This window comes from Mustela erminea, chromosome 1 (genome assembly GCF_009829155.1).
Source record: "Mustela erminea isolate mMusErm1 chromosome 1, mMusErm1.Pri, whole genome shotgun sequence".
In the NCBI taxonomy this organism is placed as follows: Eukaryota; Metazoa; Chordata; class Mammalia; order Carnivora; family Mustelidae; genus Mustela; species Mustela erminea.
This window is the reverse complement of record NC_045614.1, coordinates 101,194,986-101,212,874: the sequence shown is the minus strand read 5'-3', so window position 1 is coordinate 101,212,874 and position 17,889 is coordinate 101,194,986. Positions and strand designations below refer to the sequence as shown.

General features: G+C 51.6%; 1 protein-coding gene across 1 annotated transcript in view; it reads left to right on the top strand.

The window, feature by feature from the left end:
* The window catches only part of ITGB5 (integrin subunit beta 5), a 112,856-nt gene that overhangs the window by 86,196 nt on the left and 8,771 nt on the right, over positions 1-17,889 (top strand). Inside the window, exon 11 of the mRNA XM_032335703.1 lies at positions 16,965-17,187. Within this exon, the coding sequence (XP_032191594.1) occupies positions 16,965-17,187 (223 nt within the window). The remainder of the gene's footprint in view (positions 1-16,964; positions 17,188-17,889) is intronic.

Here is a 17,889-nt window from a genome sequence, read left to right as displayed (position 1 = left end):
AAGTTGTAGAAGAAGGACCTGGCATGCTACGTGGTAGAGGCCTCCTCTACGTGCCTCAGATGTTGGGTTTCTCTGTGTACCGCGCAGAGCCTGGAGGTGCAGGGCCCGTGGTTGATGAGGCGTGAGTGGCTTCAGCAGGGAAAGCTTGTCATTTTGGAGGAAAGGATATTCCATAATTGAGAGAATACCCAGCTTTTTTGTTCAGCCACCCGAAGTCACTGTTCTGAGTTATCTTGCGTTTCAGAATTCTGCCTGGTGCTGTTTCTCTCCCGTCACCGCACACAGTCCTGCGGGGTTGGGAGACTCTCACACGTCCCTGCGTAGAGAGAAGGGAGATTCTCGAAGCCTTCAAGGCTCCCACATACACAGTGCTTCTAGTCACTAACATCTCAGGGAGGCTGGGGTGGGATGTCTTCCCCCCTCAACTGAAAAGCCATACACACTCATTAAAGAAAATTTGAAAAACGATTCCATCGATAGATGTGTGGTCCATCCTTTTTGTCTGCCTCCTTCTTGGTGACCAGGATTTATTTGGACCATCTGGTCCACCTGGAGGAACTCCTTCCTCCCACACTGATTCACAATGCCTCCCTTCCAAAACTGTGCTCGCTCACATAGCTGCAGAATTATTCTTAGGTTTAGAAGAGTAGAAAGAAATGAAATAAATTGTTTATAATTCCGTCAGTCATATTTTAATAGGTGAGTATCTTTCCTTCCAAACTTTTCTTTTTCCCTGAGTTAGTGTGTCTGTGTCTGCGTACAATTTTGTGTCTTGCTTTTTTCAGGTAATATAATATCCTAGGCAGCCCTTAAGGTTGAATGACTTTGATACCTCATTGACTGGAACATTTCGACTCTCTTTCCACTGCAACCCCAATTACCCTCTCCACCTCTTCCCTTGAAGAGCAGCAGCTAGTTGAAGCATGAAGCTATCCAAGTCTTCGTGGGGAAAACAGTTTCTGGTATGAGGTCATTGTTGTGTTTGCTTATTTAGTAAGGACTTTAGACTGAGCCTGGCTCCAGGCAGGACTAGTTCCTGCACATGGATGGAGCACCCCGCTCCTCCTTTCTTGTCTCTCATGGGGCAGCGGTGTTCGGGTGGGTGCTGGGTTCCAGCCCCCAGTTCCTTGGCACACGTGGTCAGCTCGGGGCTCCCGCTCCGCAGCCGTGCCCATGGGTTTCGAGCTCTTGGGCTGCTGCTGCATGTGGGGTTTTGTGGGAGAGAAAGTCTGTTTCCCAACAGCCACCCTGGTCTGGAAGGTGCTGACTCAGAGCCTCGGGAGCCGCTGACTTCAGCACTCTCTCACAGTCCTTCCCGCCCCTCTCCCTGCAGCCTGGGCCACAAGGGGCCGTGTGCTTGTGGTCTGTCTTCAGGCAGGGGCTCTGGCAGTGCCAGGGCCAGGCTTGGCAGTGGGGACATCCTGGAGGAGCTCCTTCCGCTTCTCTCTTGGTCTCTTTGTCTATTCGAGGCTCACAGTCCCTTGTCCCATTGCCCTCCCCCTCCCCCCAGAGGAGACTCAGGGGGAATGCGAGAGAGCCCAGGTTTTAACATGTGTGGCATAAAAGTTAGTAGTGGAGCAATCGGACTAAGGTCCGGAAGCAGTTGAACAGCTTTTGTTACGAGTTTTGGCACACATCACACCAGTGTGTGTGCACTCAGGGCTGTTGTGTTTCCCTTTGGTTTCTAGAGGCAACGGAACCTAGTCTGTCCACAGACTGTCCCTGTGTGTGCAAAGGGAGCTTTTGGGAGCCACTGTGAGGTTTCTGTTCTTCTGCGTCTCATGAAATGTTGACCCTTCAGAATCCCTCTGTTCCTGTAACAGAAGTAGGACGTGGTCTGTTTAGTTGTTCTTAATGGAATAAAAGATGATTGCGCCAACCTTGTTCTTTGCTGGTTACCATACCCAAACAGTGCATTTCCTGGGATTTGAGTTATTCCGTTGTGGTAAACTGTTGAAATCAGTCTCAGCCCTGAAGTTTTCAGTACCCTCCATACTTCGAATGACTGCACTAGGGTACACTGAGTAACTCGCTAACGGTCAGCCTACTTCTTGGGTTTCATATATTGGGAAAACTTAAATAGGATATGGAATTTTGAACAGAGCCCTTTTGGTCTTGTGACTGCAAGACCCCAAAAGTACATCTAAGTGAGTCTCAAATATTTTACTTCCTCTAATAGGCCATTCATCCAGTTTTTATTTTATATATATTTTTTCTTCTTAATCTAGATTTTTGTAAAGATACATAAATCTTTTAATACGTGGCAGGTAGTCAGAGGCTAAGGGGCATCTGGAGTTCTCTCCTAAACATAAAACAATGGGAGCCACGGTAGTGGCATCATTGCCAGTGGCTAGAGCCAGGCAGGTCTGGGCGGGTGGTTTCCAGAATGCTTCATGAGGCTCTGTGACTCCTCTCCAGTTACAGGCTCCTCTGACATTAAGGCCTGGTTTTAGACTTCTTGATTCTTGCCAAATGAAACACCTCCTTTGGCAGTAGTTATCCAGCTATGTTTATAAAAGTCCTTCTCACCATATTTATCCCTTTTTTCTTCAGAAGTGTACTTTTCACACTCAGCATAAGTATTGCGGTGGCCGTTCCCGGGCCTGTGGTCACCGTTGTACCTTCTGCCACTGCATCGAAATTTGCATATTTTGTAAATGGTTCATTAGAGGACCATTTTGAACACACCTCCACAACCAAGGCCTCGAAAATTACCTTTTAAATTAAATGACACATTCCATGTTCTAAGAAAGGGGCCTCTTGCTGGAATTGCTACCACTGTGCGCCTCAGGTGGGAGAGCCTAGAAAATTCTTCAGGTTTTCGCAATATATATCAATCTCTGCTCGGTTTATTGATGGTTACCCCGGTGCTGATGGCAAATACAAGAATACAAAATATATGTATTTTCTAGAGATTGCATGAATGCATGGCATAAAACAGGCTGGTTTCATAAATTCTCAACAGGCACCCCATGATCAAGAATTCTCTAAGAATTACAACTATATCCAGACATTGCTCAAGTTCACTTGAAAGACAGAAAGGTACCAAGATTTAGGGCCTAGCTCTACAAGGAAACAGTACATCTTTCAGACTAGCCTCTTGTACCAGATATGCTGGACTGCTTGCCTCAGGTCAGCTAGCTTCTTGCAGCTTGTGATTGGAGAGAGTTCTTTGGGAAAACCAGAGCATAGCAAGTACCCAATGTTAGTGCAGCTACAGATACGGAGACTGTGATCTCTGATTGCAGGTCATTTTGTTTTAGGAAGGTTGCTGATTTCATCTCATTCAGTAACAGCTCACTGAGCACCATTCAAATGCCAAGTGTTGTGCTGGGTTCCAGGGTTCCAGAGCTGGGGGTGCTTGAATTAATTTGCCATTGTTTATTGCCCCTAGAATTTTCCACTTCTCAGAAACTTGCTTGGATTGAGGAATGAGGATATGAATCATTCATGCTTCTACCTTTACCATGCAGACTTGTATGAGATCTTGAGAGACAAGGGAGAGAATATTGGGAAGCCGTGTTGAGAACCTGTCTTGTTCCATGCTCTGAGCTTAGCTCTGGGAATGGAGTTTTCTTACTGCCCTTGCTCACTGCCCAGATTTTGTTTCTACAAAGATCGTAAGCAACAATTCACCAGTGATTCTGAAAAATGGACTATTCTAAGCATTGGACCACACCTCACTGCCCTTCTCTCTCTATTTAAAAAGGAAAATGGGCAAGAGCAGCCCCTGTGGTGAGGACCCTGTGCATGCCTTTGAACTTCAGGACTGATCCTTAAGAGCATGACACTTGGCTTGTGAAAGAAATAATGAATAATGAATAATGAAACTTAAAAAGCAAAGGAAAATCCTAGGAAGACCATGAGAATGCAAAAAATAAGATCTTAGTCATGGGTGGTATTAATTTTTGGATGTTATTGGGATAACACATTAGACAATTTACCATTCTTAGTTAAAACTGAGCACTTAAAGGGTTGGTTTCATTTCTGGGTTGTTGAGCCGTAACTTTGAGTTTGGTCTTGATTTGGAAACTGTGACATAATCGATTATAGGCCTCTGCTGCTCAGTGCCTCTGGTGGGCTGGGGTGGAATTGGATGGAGGAATCCTGTTCTCGCTTGGGGTGAGTGTCCGTAGCTCTGAGAACACTGACCCAAGTACACCACCCAGATGCAAACGCTCCCTGGTGTCTGGAAGTTGCTCTGACGGAGTCTGACCTGCTGCAGCTTTGGCTTCCTCTGTCTGGGACATCTTCCTAACCCCTGCCTGTTGCCCTCTGACCCAGAGAATTAGGGCCACTCCAATTACTCCAGCTCACAACCACTTCCCCGAAAAGTTTTGATCAGGTGACCCCACCATTCCTAAGCTAAAGGAATATACTTCCCAAGTTAGTATGTTATTTTAGCATTTTGCTCTCATCATGTTCCCACAAAATGGTGGAATTATTTGTGTCTTGTGCCTTTCCTAATACTGTCAGTCACACCCAGTGGATCAACATTGTATTACCTTTTTTTTTTTTTTTAAAGATTTTATTTATTTTTCAGAGACAGAGGGAGAGAGCGCGAGCGAGCACAGGCAGACAGAGAGGCAGGCAGAGGCAGAGGGAGAAGCAGGCTCCCCGCCGAGCAAGGAGCCCGATGTGGGACTCGATCCCAGGACCCTGGGATCATGACCTGAGCCGAAGGCAGCCGCTCAACCAACTGAGCCACCCAGGCGTCCCTGTATTACCTATTTAACGGTTTACACTTGGGGAAACTGAGAGCCAGAACTGGGACTAAAAGTCACTGTGATTCTTTTAAGTAGGCTCCATGCCCAGGGTGGAGGCCGAGGCGGTGCTGGAACTCATGACCCTGAGATCAAGACCTGAGCTGAGATCAAGAGTTGGACACTTGTTCAGATGAGCCACCCAGGTGACCCATATGATTCTTGATTAGAGATTCCGACCAGGAGAACCTTGCAAATAAATAGTTACCTCATTTCTACCTAATTTTACTTATGTTGATTAGCACGGGGCCCTTCCCAAACCTCTGAATTACCAATCCAGCCTTCACTGCCGCCGCCACCCAAGCACTGAGCCCACAGTTTCCAAGTCTTACCTAATCAGTGCTATTTATTTCAGTCAAAATTTTAGGAAACATTTAGTGTCTGCTTTCCTAAGTGAGTGTTTGGGTTGCATAAGGATGTATCAGGAAGGACACACATGAACCAAGGGACTGGCTGAGGTACCCATCCTTTTATGACCACTATTTGATGGAAGACAGAGTGTTCCTCTTCGTATTCAGTGCGTGTCTGTCTGTTATTGATTATGCTGAACCCACTTTCCTGACAGGAACCTCTGTTCGCCTGTTCTAATTTATAAACCACTTTTGACATGAATGATGTCACTTGGTTGTTGTTACTCTACCAGGCTATTGATGTGGCTGTTACTGATCCGACCCAAGTGAAAGAGACTGGCTGAGAAGATTGGCCCTGTTGGCCACACTTCCCACCAGTGGTTGACCCAATGCCTTGACCCAATAAAAGCCCACCTCCCCTAACCCTCAGGGGTATTCTTGGGCAGCTGCTTCCTGCCATCTTGTGGCTTGGCTGGGCTGGCAGCCAAGCTTCAGCATGGCCCACTCATGTGACATTCCAGACCAGCTCTGTCCATTAAGAATGCTGCACCCGACTCTGAACAGTGGCCATATGAGGGTGGAACATGGCAACTGTTAGCCAACCACAACACGACGGATCTCCAGGTTGAAAATAGTAATCCTCTCATCCTGTTGCAGTGATCAAGAGGGTAGCAAATTCATGTTTCTCCAGATGTGGTTGGCATTCCCCCAGAAGTGCCTGCCAGGTGGATTGGGCAAGTTAAGCCAGATTCAAGATGTTGATCTGAGAAGCCTCTGTTTCTTTTGGCCACAGGCCCTCTGTTTTTCTTTCTGACTCAGCATTCCTTAGGGTCCTGTGAGGACTATGCTTCATCTCACTCAGCTGTTTACAGACTTCTCTGAAACTGGAAAGATGAGTTCATTAAAGAATACAGATTTTTCCACTTCCATCCATTGCTTTAATCTCCTGTGATTGGTAAATTGGGCCAGAGACCAAGTCCTTTCCTTGCCATCTTCATGTGAAATGCTATAGTAATTCAAGGGACTTGGCAGCCAGGCATCAGCTTTGAGAAATCGGGTGCTAAGACAAGAAGGGCAGAGGCATCCTTTGAGAGGGCTGTTGCCTTTGACAATGGAGTCTTAACTTTCTGGCCAATGCTGTCATCTCAGAACGTAATGCTGAGGTCTGGAGAAGCTTAGTTTAAAAGCACCATCACCTCACTTGTTTAGCGGCAGTCCTATTTTGCTGTTTAAATACAACATGAATGCAACATATGGTCCAAGATGAAGACAGAGGGTGAGGGGCTTGTCAGGACGTTGCCCCTTGGGAAGCACCATCAGTTGACCTTGTTAGGGCTGGTTCATTGACACGAAGCCAAGGACAGAGGAGCAGCTAGCCCTGAGACTAAGGATGCATCATTGTTCATGTGTCTGAAGAGCCTTTGGCTGGAGAAACCTGAACGGTATGCCAGAGCAAAAGTATGGTGCAAAGCTTGTGACGTCTGCTTGACTGTGACCATGACCTGTCAAAGGAAAAAGAACTCTTAACCATTTTTTCCTCATGGTATTCTAAATCTCTGGATTTCTTGGACATGTGTTAAGAATTTGAAATACCTCAAGAATCACATTTAAGTTCGTAAACCTCAACAGTACTTCTCTATTCCCTTTCTAATTTACAGCTTTGGATGTCTTCCCTCAGGGCTTCAGGCCTGTCCTGATGATGTTCCCAGCCTCTAGCGACATGTTCTGAGCATCTCCTGTGTGCCTGACAATTCTAGGCATTGGGCAAACAAAAAGAAAACACCCATCTTTGATTTGTACGGGTTTGCAGGCTAACGGGTTGAGGCAAATGAGTAAATAAACAAATCTGTCCATGTGATAAGTGATTTTATATCTACACTTTTCCTCTTAATGAAGTCTTCCATCCGTTCTTGAACATGCTCAGGTCTCTTCATTCTAAAAAAATAAATTAATTAATAAATAGAGAAAGACAAACCCTTAACCTCCCACTTCTTACTTCCCTTTCTTTCCTCCATATTTGTAGCTGTATTTCTGAAAACATTTGTCCCCGCCCCGTCTGCCCTCACCTCAGTCCAGTTTGGATTCAGTCTTCCCAGATCCCTAACGGCCTTGTGCTACTACAGCTCATAGACTTTTTCAGCCTTTGTCTTGACTTTCCTGCGGCCGTGGACACTGTGGGCCACGCCCACCTTGAAATGCTCTCTCGCGTTGTTCGGCCACCACTTGGAGTCCCTTTTGTAGGGTCCTTCACCTCTAGCGACCCATTCAGTGCTGGTGTGGCCGTCCTCTCCCTCATCACACCCGTACTGTCCCGTCGCCCAAACCCGCTGCTGAGCTCCTTTCGGCCTCTCGACTTCTTGACATCTCCACTGGGTGTCTTAAATGCGTCTCAGTCTCACGATGGCTCAAACGGGTCTCCAGCTCTTCCTCCCGGCCATGGTTCTCATTCTCCTCATCGCCCCTTTACACAACCAGAAACCCAGGAATCGGCCTTCTCCCTACCTTCTCCTCACTGCCTACATTCAGTCTGCCACCAGGTTGTCCCCTGACCGCTTATATTTCTTCCAAATTCATCTTTCCATCTCCTTGACCACCCTCCTGGTCTGCCTGCAGGGTGATTGCTGCAAACCAAAACACGCCAGTGTTCAGCACCTCGTACATGTTTTGCAGCGGCCTGAAGCTGGGGTGACTCAAGGGGAGGCCTGGATGCTGGTCCCCAAAATAGAAATGCAAAAGCTGGGCTACAGGTGATGAGGAGCCAGGAAAGGGCTCTACGCCAGAGTATCATCACGGTTTACATTTTACAAAAGCCCTGTGGTGGAACCTGACTTGGGGGAGGGGCAGATGCACTGTGGGAAGGCAGCCTGATGGACGCTGCCTCCAGGTGAGGCTCTCTGCTGACCTCAAGCCACAGGAGTTTGTTGTCAGACCATCTGGGAGCTAAAGGATGAACTTAAACTCCTTAGTCTAACAGTCAGGCCTCCTTCCTCCATCCTCAGGCATCCTCCCTTCCCTCCTGTCTGTTTGTCCATCCATCCGTACCTATATACATACACTAGGCCTGGATCTGTGTCCCCGCCCTTGGTTCCCACTCTGGTACATCTCTCCTCCTCGGATACTTCCTTTCCTGGCTGCGCAGTGTTTTCATCTTCATGAATGATCTCATGCAGCTTTGTTTTTGTGCACCCAAAGTGCCTTCTCTCTTCTACTATTTCAGAACCGATAGCTGAGCCTGGAGCCCATACAAGCACTCCAGATTTCTCCCTGCTCTGGCCTTCAGCAGTATTATGACAGTCGGGGAGAAACTGTTGAGCCCTCCCAGTCTGCTGCCTTTACTTTACAGAAGAGGCCAAGGGGTTTAATGATCAGAGATTAAAAGAGCCATTCTTGGGGTGTCTGGGTGGCTCAGTCTGTTGAATGTCCAACTCTTGGTTTTAGCTCAGGTCATGGTCTCGGGGATTGGGCTCCATGACAGCTCCATGCTCAGCACGATCTGCTTGAGATTCTCTCCCTCCCGCTCTGCACCTCCTGCATGTGCTTTCTCCCTCTCTCTCTAAAATCAATAAATAAATCTTCAAAAAATGAAAAGAGCCAGGCCTGGGGGTGAGCCTGTTGCACATTTTCAACTCTACTACCCTGGACCGCTTGAGCATTTATCCTAGGTACTGTTCTAACTTGTGTCGCTTACTCACGACTGGGTTGTGCTACAGAAGCCGTACGGTAGTGGTTAGGAATGTGGGCTCCAGAGTTAAACACATTAAACACAGGTTTAGATCCCTGCCCTGGCACCTACTTGCCCTGCAGCTCTGGGGAAGTTACTTGGCCTCATGTGGCCTCTGTGTGCCTCATTTTCCGTCCCTGAAAATCAGGGGTGGCACACGGCCGTGGGAAGGGCTGATCCACGTGAAGTGCTTTAGACGGTGCCTGCCTCCCGTGAGTAGTCATGAGGTCTCTCTAGGTTAGGAGACTTTAAGCATGGCTTGGTGTCTTAATGCAGTGAAAAATCGCTTGAAGGCAGTGAGCCGTCTCCTCTCTGTGGCACATTGCACAGAAACTCCCCGATCCTGTTCAGTAGACAAGGCGCGATCCCCCTTTCCCTGATGAGGGAACTGGACTGAGGCCCAGAGACAGCAAGTAGGTAGCTGAGACAGCCCTGCAGTATCACTGAGAAAAGACGTCCCCAGAGTGAGCCATTCCAAGGCATCTTGAGTGACAAGGATAGGACGGAGCCGGTCAGAGAGCTGAGCTCAGGGCTTGGTGTGGAACAAGGCCACGCCGTGCTCTCATTGGGGAGCAGCTCTTCCAGGGCACATTCTTCCATCAGTGACCGCCCTTGGCAGGAGAGCACCGCATTCATGGACTCAGAAAGCCTGTGACGCCAAGGGTACACCTGTCGAGAGCGACCTGTCCAGAGGGACCTGTCCAGAGGGTTATTCAGTTAACCACTGAAGGTGAGGTGAGGCACCTGCTGAAGTGCCTGCAGCCAGGCCAAGATCATTTGCATTTCAAAACTCTCCATTCTTTACTTTTTCTGGAACAGTGGTCAGTGTACGGAAGGGAAAGTTGAAGTAGTGGGAGGGGATTCCCATGGGACCAGACTCAGAGACACCCTGACACCAGTGGGAGGCGCGGGCGCGGCAGGGACGCACTGAGGACGTGAGAGGGCCTGTTATGTAACACGGACCTGCTTGTCAGCACAGAGAGCACTTCCTAGGAGGGATTTCCCCTTCCTGCTTGAAAAGCCCCAGCCAGGGAGGCCGTGCCCTCTGGAAGCCTGGATATGTGTTTGGCCCCAGAGAGGTCAACCCTTGTCTGGCGTTGGTCCTGCATGACTCGTGTTTGTGCCTGGATGTCTGTGACAAGGGCCTGTCTGCAGTGTGTCCACAGGCTCAGAGCCGGGACTCCGGACAGTCCCCTCACCCCACCCCCCCACCCCTGCCACCTCCAACCCCCCGCCGGGTTACAGGAGGCAGGACTGTGGGCTGTGCTGTGGACTGACAATTTCTGGTTGCTGTGGTGCCCTGGCTCGGCCGCTGTCAGGACCCTACGTCTCACAGACACGGGTGACTGGAAGCACATAAAGCTGGCAGTTGGTTTCCTGCTCTTTTTAAGCCGATTGTTGGGAGAATTCAAGACCCGACTTTGGTGACACAAACCACCCAAATGAGCAGAAAATTTTCAGAACACACCCCTTTTTCTTTCCTCTCACCACTTCCTGTTTACAGGCTGTCTCTTCTGAGAGGGGGGGAGACTGGGGGGCAGACAGAGCTCTGAGAGAGGGGCGTGCTGGGTCTGTGAGGAGAGGAAGAAAAGAGAGGAAGTGAGAAAGCAGTCTGCTTGTGTGTGGGGGCGTGGGGGGCACTGACTGGAGAGAGGGAGGGAGGGAGGCAGGACCAGGAGAAAGGGAAGGGGAACAGGGCTTAGTCCTCCCTCTACTCCCCAGCCTTTGGAGTGCCAGAGTGGACTCCCGGCAAGGACTGGAGCTGCTGCCGTGGGTAGCCACAATGTGTTCCAGAGCTGGATGGAAACTATTTGGGGACCAGCTGTGGAGAGACAGTTTGTGCCCTGAGGGTCTGGTGTCTGCCTGGCTGTGACCCCTTGCTCCTGCGCCAGATGAGAATGGGGAGAAGAGAATCACTTCTTGGTTCTGCCCATCTCAGGCTGACTTCTTCCTCCCTCAAGCCCGCCGGCACTCAGGCATCTCCTCTGAGGTCACTCCATGGCCGCCTGGGTCCTTTGCAGGTCCAGAGTCCAAGTCCAGCTTGGGGATGAGGGGGAGTGGCAGCTTCCCTCCTGGGCCACCCTGTACTGCCTCAGATGTACCTCAGAGAGCAACCCCAACAGAGCCATGGGCACTCTTACGGTGTCAGGCTCCCCACCAAGGCTCTGGAGGCTGCTGAGCACCTGTACCAGGTCCTGGGTGTTCTCGCCTTGGGTTGGACATGGATAGGTAACTCATGCGAGCTTTTAACCCTGGCAGTTTTGGACCCAGCCTCCCAGAAAGTACTTCCCCTACTCTCCTCTGAGATCTGCTCCAAGCTCCCTTCCTCCTGTACTCCCACTATAGCACCAATGATGCGGAAGCTAGCTGGCATTTATTGAGCACTTACTATATGCTAAACGCTGACTGAGTAGGCAATTTTAACGCATACGACAACCCAACGAGGGAGGCATTTTTAATCAGCCCCACTTTACAGTAAGGAAACCAAGATACAGAGGGGTTAAACATCAGTAACTGCTGGTAAGTGGCAGCTTCTGGAGGCCAGCTCAGGCGTTCTGATTCTGGAAGCCACGTGTTCACCACACTGCATGACCCTGTTTTCCCAGCGTTTCCCTGGGAAACGTTTCCCCATTCCCCACCTCCTATGTTCCGTGGTAAACAGGCTCGTCTTCATTCTGAGCCCCTGCGTAAGTCCCCACTCCCCGCTCTTTGCTGAGACAGGTGGGCCTTGAGAACAGTTGGTGGGGACTGAGGGGCTGGCCTCTTGTGGTCAGCAGTCTTCCAGCTCCTCAGAGCCCCCTTTAGATCCTTGCTTTCCACCTCCAACCCCCTCCCCTCCTTCGAGGGTGTACCATCCAGTTGCACCAGCCCTGACTTTCCCCTTCCCTGTCACTTACTGACGTCCTGGCCATTCCTTCATTACGCAAAGACTCTGGTGGCTGCCTCACGCTCCCCCCACCAACCCCACCGTCCCTGCCTCTCCCCGTGACGCTGTCCACTGCGTTGGTGTCCACGTGCCTGGCTTGCTCGGCTCCGGTGGCAGCTCACAGCAGTTCTGGCCCATTTCCTGAGCACCCCCATGCCCCAGATACTGAGTTAGGGCTTTACCTACAACCGCACTGTATTTCTTGGCATCATTTCCATGAGGAAGACATTATCCTCATTGACAGATAAGGAAACAGATCTTCAGATGGGTTTGGGGACTTGCCTGAGGTGACATAGTAAATGGTGAAGGACTGACTTGAACTTGGCTCCATGGAGCCCCTCAGCCTCTCTCAACTCAGCTGGAAGCTTGAGCATCCCACTCCGGCCACAGCCCTCCCCGCTCAGCTTGCCTCCCCTTCTCCCTCATCTCTCTCTGCTGTGATTTCTCCTCTTTAGAGCTGCCATTCCCTCGATCCCTCTGTTTCCCTCCAAGTCTTCTCTCTTCTGAATCTTTGTCTTCAGTCAGAAGAGTACGCAGATAGATCCCATCTTCAGAATATCCTGTCTGCTTTCCTCCCCATCTCCTCCTTACCTTGCACAACCAGATCACGTGTGGGAGCTGCCTGCTTGCAGCCGCCTCTCTACCGGCTGGACTCTGCCCTCCGCCCTCCAGACTGTGCCCAGACCCGGCAGCCTCTTGGGATTTGCCCTTCTTGATCTCTTGTTGCCCTTGCCAGGCCTTCCCCTCGTGTCCCTTTTGGCTTCCAAGCCACTGGTGCCCCTCTCTCCTCTAGCAGCTCCTCCCCAGCCTGCCCCGAGGGTGCCCCTTCCTCTTAATAGTCAGCATTCTTTCATAAAGGGAGGGAAGGGGCCGTGTCTTGGCCCACAGCCCACACAAGCGCCGCCGTTGTGCTGATGGAAAGCTGTTGAATTCTGTGGAGCTGAAATTCTGTATAAATAGACACATTTACAACTTCCTGTCCATTTAGCTATCAATCATTCTAACGAAGGTAGTACTAATAACTTGCACGTGGAGCGAGTCCCAGCTTACAGAGTGCTTTCACATGCCCTTCAATATCCCTACCTTTGTGCAGTGAAAATATTTTTATGTCTGCGCAGTATGAAACGGGCATCATTAAATTCAGCTCAGTCTGCCAAGGTGCTGGGGGCAGCATTATGAACGAGCCGTGTTCTGCTGAAGAGTCCTTGCGTAGGCCCTCTGGGTGTTGTTGGCCAGGATCAAGTCCCCAGTCCCCCATTTAGTTTTACTGGTGATTGGTAGGTTATTGATCCTTGGGACAAGGCCAAACGGCCCTTGTTACTTTAATAACATGTTCCTTTCCTACTAGGGCATTAGGAGAGGCTAAGTGCCAACCGGAAGATGCGGGGATCTCCGTGCATGCAGCTTGGGGGAGAGGCGGGTTGAGGCCCAGCTGCAGGGTCCGAGACATTTGGGTCAGGTTGAAGTGTAACCAGACCAGCCTAGTTTTGGAAGACCTGTATGGGTCACTCTTTTTAAAGGGGACTTGGGAGCTTTAAACCACGACTGCCAGTAGCTATATCTTGTGGGCTGGCCCCACAGCTGGTAGAACCTGCTTGGAGTACTATGCTGGGGTGGGGGGGGGGGGCAAGCCAAGGTCGGCCATAGGCGGGCAGGAGGACGTGGCAGCACGAGCCACATCTGTGCCGTAGCTGCTTCAGCAGCCAGAACTGCTTCATAACCTGAAGTGGGGCGAGCAGGGGAGCCAATAGGCCGCTGAAGACAACCCCTCGTGAGGCTTCAGCCATGACACCAGGCCAGGAGCCGCTGTTTCCCTGGTTTGGCTTGTTGGGACTTGACTTCAGAGTCGTCAAATATTTGAGGCCCAAAGCTGCATGAAGAAGGGTTTTCTGTTGTCCCACAGCCCCTCGGCAGCTCCCCACTTGCTTGCTTACTGCACTGGAGGGGGCCGGGGCTGTCCGCACTCTGTCTGCTCTGCAGGGGTCTTGCACACTGTTTCTTGTTGATGTTGGCTACTCAGGTGTTGTGGGAAGCTTCCTGCAGTGGCTCATGTCTCTGGTGGTGAGCCCTGTCCCTTTCCTGCCCTTGATCCCTGACTTTCTCTGCTTGAGCCTGGGTCTGGGGCACACTCAGCTTCACTGACCTCCGGCTGGGCTTGGGAGCTCTTGCACCCGCAGGGTATCAGACGTACCCAGCGCAGCCAGGCCTATGGTGGATCTGGGGTCACGGGGGAGAGTTCAGAGCAGTGGGTACCCTTGCTGACCTTCTCAGCAAGCAGATGCCATCACTTCCATGCCCAGGCACCGTGGGGGACAAGTTCTGCCTGCTGCACACACACACACACACACCTCACCCGAAACCCAAGTCTTCAACAAAATAATACCCTACCTCTTCTCCAGAAGAGGCACTTTGGAATACAGGGTCAGGTTGTATTTGGCTAGTGTATTGCTGCCACACAGAGCTGGGAGGGAAACAGCCCTTACTTTCTGAAGCAAAGCAGGGTCTCTGGCCTGGGTACCATCTTGCTGCTTGTAAAGACAGCACTGACCGTGCTTTTTGTTCTTTGTGTGTTTGCTTTATGGGAAGGTGTGATGTACAAGCTGCTGGAGATTCTAATACACCAGAGCTGTATTAGAAACCTACCCCAGGGGGCACCTGGGTGGCTCAGTGGGTTAAGCCTCTGCCTTCGGCTCGGGTCATGATCCCAGGGTCCTGGGATCGAGCCCCACATCGGGCTCCCTGCAGAGCAGAGAGCCCGCTTCCTCCTCTCTCTCTGCCTGCCTCTCTGCCTACTTGTGATCTCTGTCAAATAAATAAAGAAAAAATCTTTAAAAAAAAAAAAAAAAGAAACCTACCCCAGAAGCACTCACCTCTGCAGCTCTCTTTGAAATCCATTTTGGAAACTACTGATGGGGAGACAGAGGGGTGGGAGGGTATGTGATAACCTGCTAACAGTGGAACGTGGGTGGCAAGTACGCAGACGTTCACTGTACAGTCCTCTCAACTTGGCTGCCAGGTTGGGTAATTTTCATAATAAAGTTGTGTTTTGTGGGGGATTACCCCAACAGTGACCCATTTTTAATTGAAAACGGGCCCTTGACCAGTGTGGCCCCTGAAGCTGGAGAGGGAAGGGTTGTTTAATTGCATTAAATTTAACTGCATTTAATTCGGGAAGACTTCCCATGGGTGGTGGTTTCCTGCCTGCCCTGGCTCAGAACCCGTGCTGTTCACTGGCTGGGTGACAGGAGGCTCTGCGGCCCCCTCCCGCTGTGTGTGAGCGCCCTCCAGCCCCCTGCCCTTGCCTGGGGTAACCCTGGGGCAGGGGTGCTGCTCCCTCCTGGGCCTTATGTCCACATGCCAGTCTCCAGGCAGTTAAGGGGCACTCCCAGCCTGCTGCTGACTGGGGCTTGGCTCTCCTCACCTGGCCCAGAGAGCTGCCATATGCCTCGGTGCTGGCTGGGAGATGGGAGGGTTCTCTGTTGCTGCTGCAGCTCTGAGCTCCAGTGCAGGTGGACAGGCTGTCTGGCCCGGGAGGGTTGGGAGGCTCAGTCTCTCCAGATGGCCTCCCTCCTGCCTGCAGATTCTAGGCACTGAGGAGCAGACAGAGCAGAAGGGGGCAGGAAGTAAGTGGTCAGTGAGGAAGCTCTTTGGAATGAGGTCCTGAACTAAATTGGGTCACGCTCATTGCTGGGCTCACGGAAGGTGCCGGGATCCAACTACCTGGGTAACTGGCTCTGGTGTGGGAGTAAAATGCAAGGCCTGCACCTGTGAGATGCCCACAGCGCTAGTCTCCTGTAGGTGGAAGTGGGTGCTCAGTCATGCCAATTCTTGCAAGACAGCATCCGGAAGGAAAACATGCAGTAATAGCATAAGGGAGAGTTCGTGCAACGGAGAGTGCTGCTTTCTGCCTGTGTGAGGCCAGAGGTTCGAGAGTCCACGGTCAGGCCCTTGGTCCCCTTGGACGTTGGCGTGCCCCGTGCTTTTCACCGAGCGACACGTTCAGTCGCTCTCACTCACACACGCTTATCCTCCAGGCTGAGGGAGCCTCTTGCCCTTGGTGCCTGCAGAACTTCAGGGGAGGCCCGGCCCCTCCCGCCTTGCAGGCTGGGGCAAGGGTCCCTCCTGCAGAGGGGAGCAGGGTGCCCCTCAGCTGGCTGTCGTCTCGGTATGGGCCTGCTCTGCCCCCTTCCTCCCGAGAGGTGGTGGGCGCTGGAGGTCACACTCGCTGGTCCTGGCTCCCGGCCGCTGGCTCATGACCTCCAGCAGGCCTTCGTCTCTGTATCTCGGCTACATCAGCTGTGGAGGGAGGACACCAAGGGTCCCCACACGGCACAGATGTCGGAACTGCTCGCGTTTGTGAAGGCTGATGGAGGTGGCGGGAGGGCCGTTCGGCTAGCCTCCGCGGCCCCCGCACGCGCTCCGGGTCTGCGGCCAGAGCGAGAATTTAGCCTCGCTGCCCACTGGGCCTGTAACAAATTACCGCAGAGTGAGTGGCCTTTAACAACACAGGTTTATTCTCTTGAATTCTGGAGCTCCGAGTCTGCAGTTGCTTCCACTGGGCTAGAGTCACGGTGCTGGCAGGGCTGGACTCCCTCGGGGCTCTGGGGGAGGATCCATTTCCTCGCCATCTCCACCTTCTCGAGCTGCATTCCTCACAGTTCTTGGCTCTCTGGCCTCTTCCTCCATCTTCAAAGGCCGCAGCTAGCATCAGGCTTCTGTTGTCCCACTGCCACTACCTTCTGTGATCAGATCCCCCTTCGTCTTCATCTCCTGTGGATCCTTGTGATGGCATCGGGGCCACCTCGAGAGTGCAGGAGACGCGGTCATCTCGGAATCCGACATGGAGTCACATCTGCAGTCTCTTTTGCTGTGGGAGGTGATGTTCACAGGTTCTAGGGATTAGGACGTGGACCTATTTGGTGGCTGTTCTTTACATGACAGCTGAGACAGGAAGAAGCTCCCTGGGGTCCTGGTCCTGTGGTGTCCCTTGGCCAAATTCTGAACCAGCGGGCAGCACTACCCCAGGCCTGGCTGGGCCGCACATGCTGCCTGGACCCTGGCTGCCGAAGCCTGTGGGCACTGGGCCCTGTGTGCCCAAACAGCGCTGCAGGACACCATCCATGTCCCTGGCTCATGGCAGGGCCCAGGGGGTGGGTTTGGGGTTTGTGAAGGCAGGCGCTGACATGCTACGTGTGTCCCTTTAGGCCATGGCGAGTGTCACTGTGGAGAATGCAAGTGCCATGCAGGTTACATTGGGGACAACTGTAACTGCTCGACAGACATCAGCACATGCTTGGCCAAAGATGGCCAGATGTGCAGCGGCCGTGGGCACTGTGTGTGTGGGCAGTGCCAGTGCACGGAGCCAGGAGCCTTTGGAGAGACATGTGAGAAGTGCCCGACCTGCCCAGACGCTTGCAGCACCAAGAGGTAACGGCACCCTCACTCCCGCTTCTCCCCCCAGACGAGGCCTGTCTTCCAGCCCTTCGGGCCCTGGGGCTGGCCAGCCTCTTCCTTCCATCCCCCACATCTTCCACTGCCTAGTCCTGCTGGGGAGCGAGACTCTTAGGAACAAGAACAGTAACTCGGTGTTAACTACATTATATAGTAAAATAGTGTTCTTGAAATGCTGGTTCCATGGGGATTTTGTAAGGAAATAAAAACAGGACAACAACAACAACAAAAAAGACTGCTATTCTATTCCCAAATTTAGAAGTTACCAGATCACTGAGTTCAATTAAACCGGTTTTGGTACCAAAATAGTGTCTTCTCAGAGCCATTCGAGTGTTACTGAGTTTTTTAGAAGGGCCTTTAGGACACGTCTGGTTTTCCAACGCGTTTGATCCCCTCCCTGACATTAACATTTCCCAAGTAATGTTTCACAGGGTGCCCGTTTGGCAAATGCAGCTTTGAACAAAACATAATCAGAAGGTAGATTGGGTAGGAGGGCATGCGACCTAGATAAGGCCTGCCGGCAACAAGCCACAATGGCTTGTGAATTTTCTGCTCCATTTATAGAGATAATGGAACACGGGCCCTGTGCTGCTGCTGAATGCAGAGATTGTCCGGACAATGGGCCCCCCCCCCCGCCCCTGTGGCCAGCCCCCCCCCCCCCCCCGCCCCTGCTGCCTT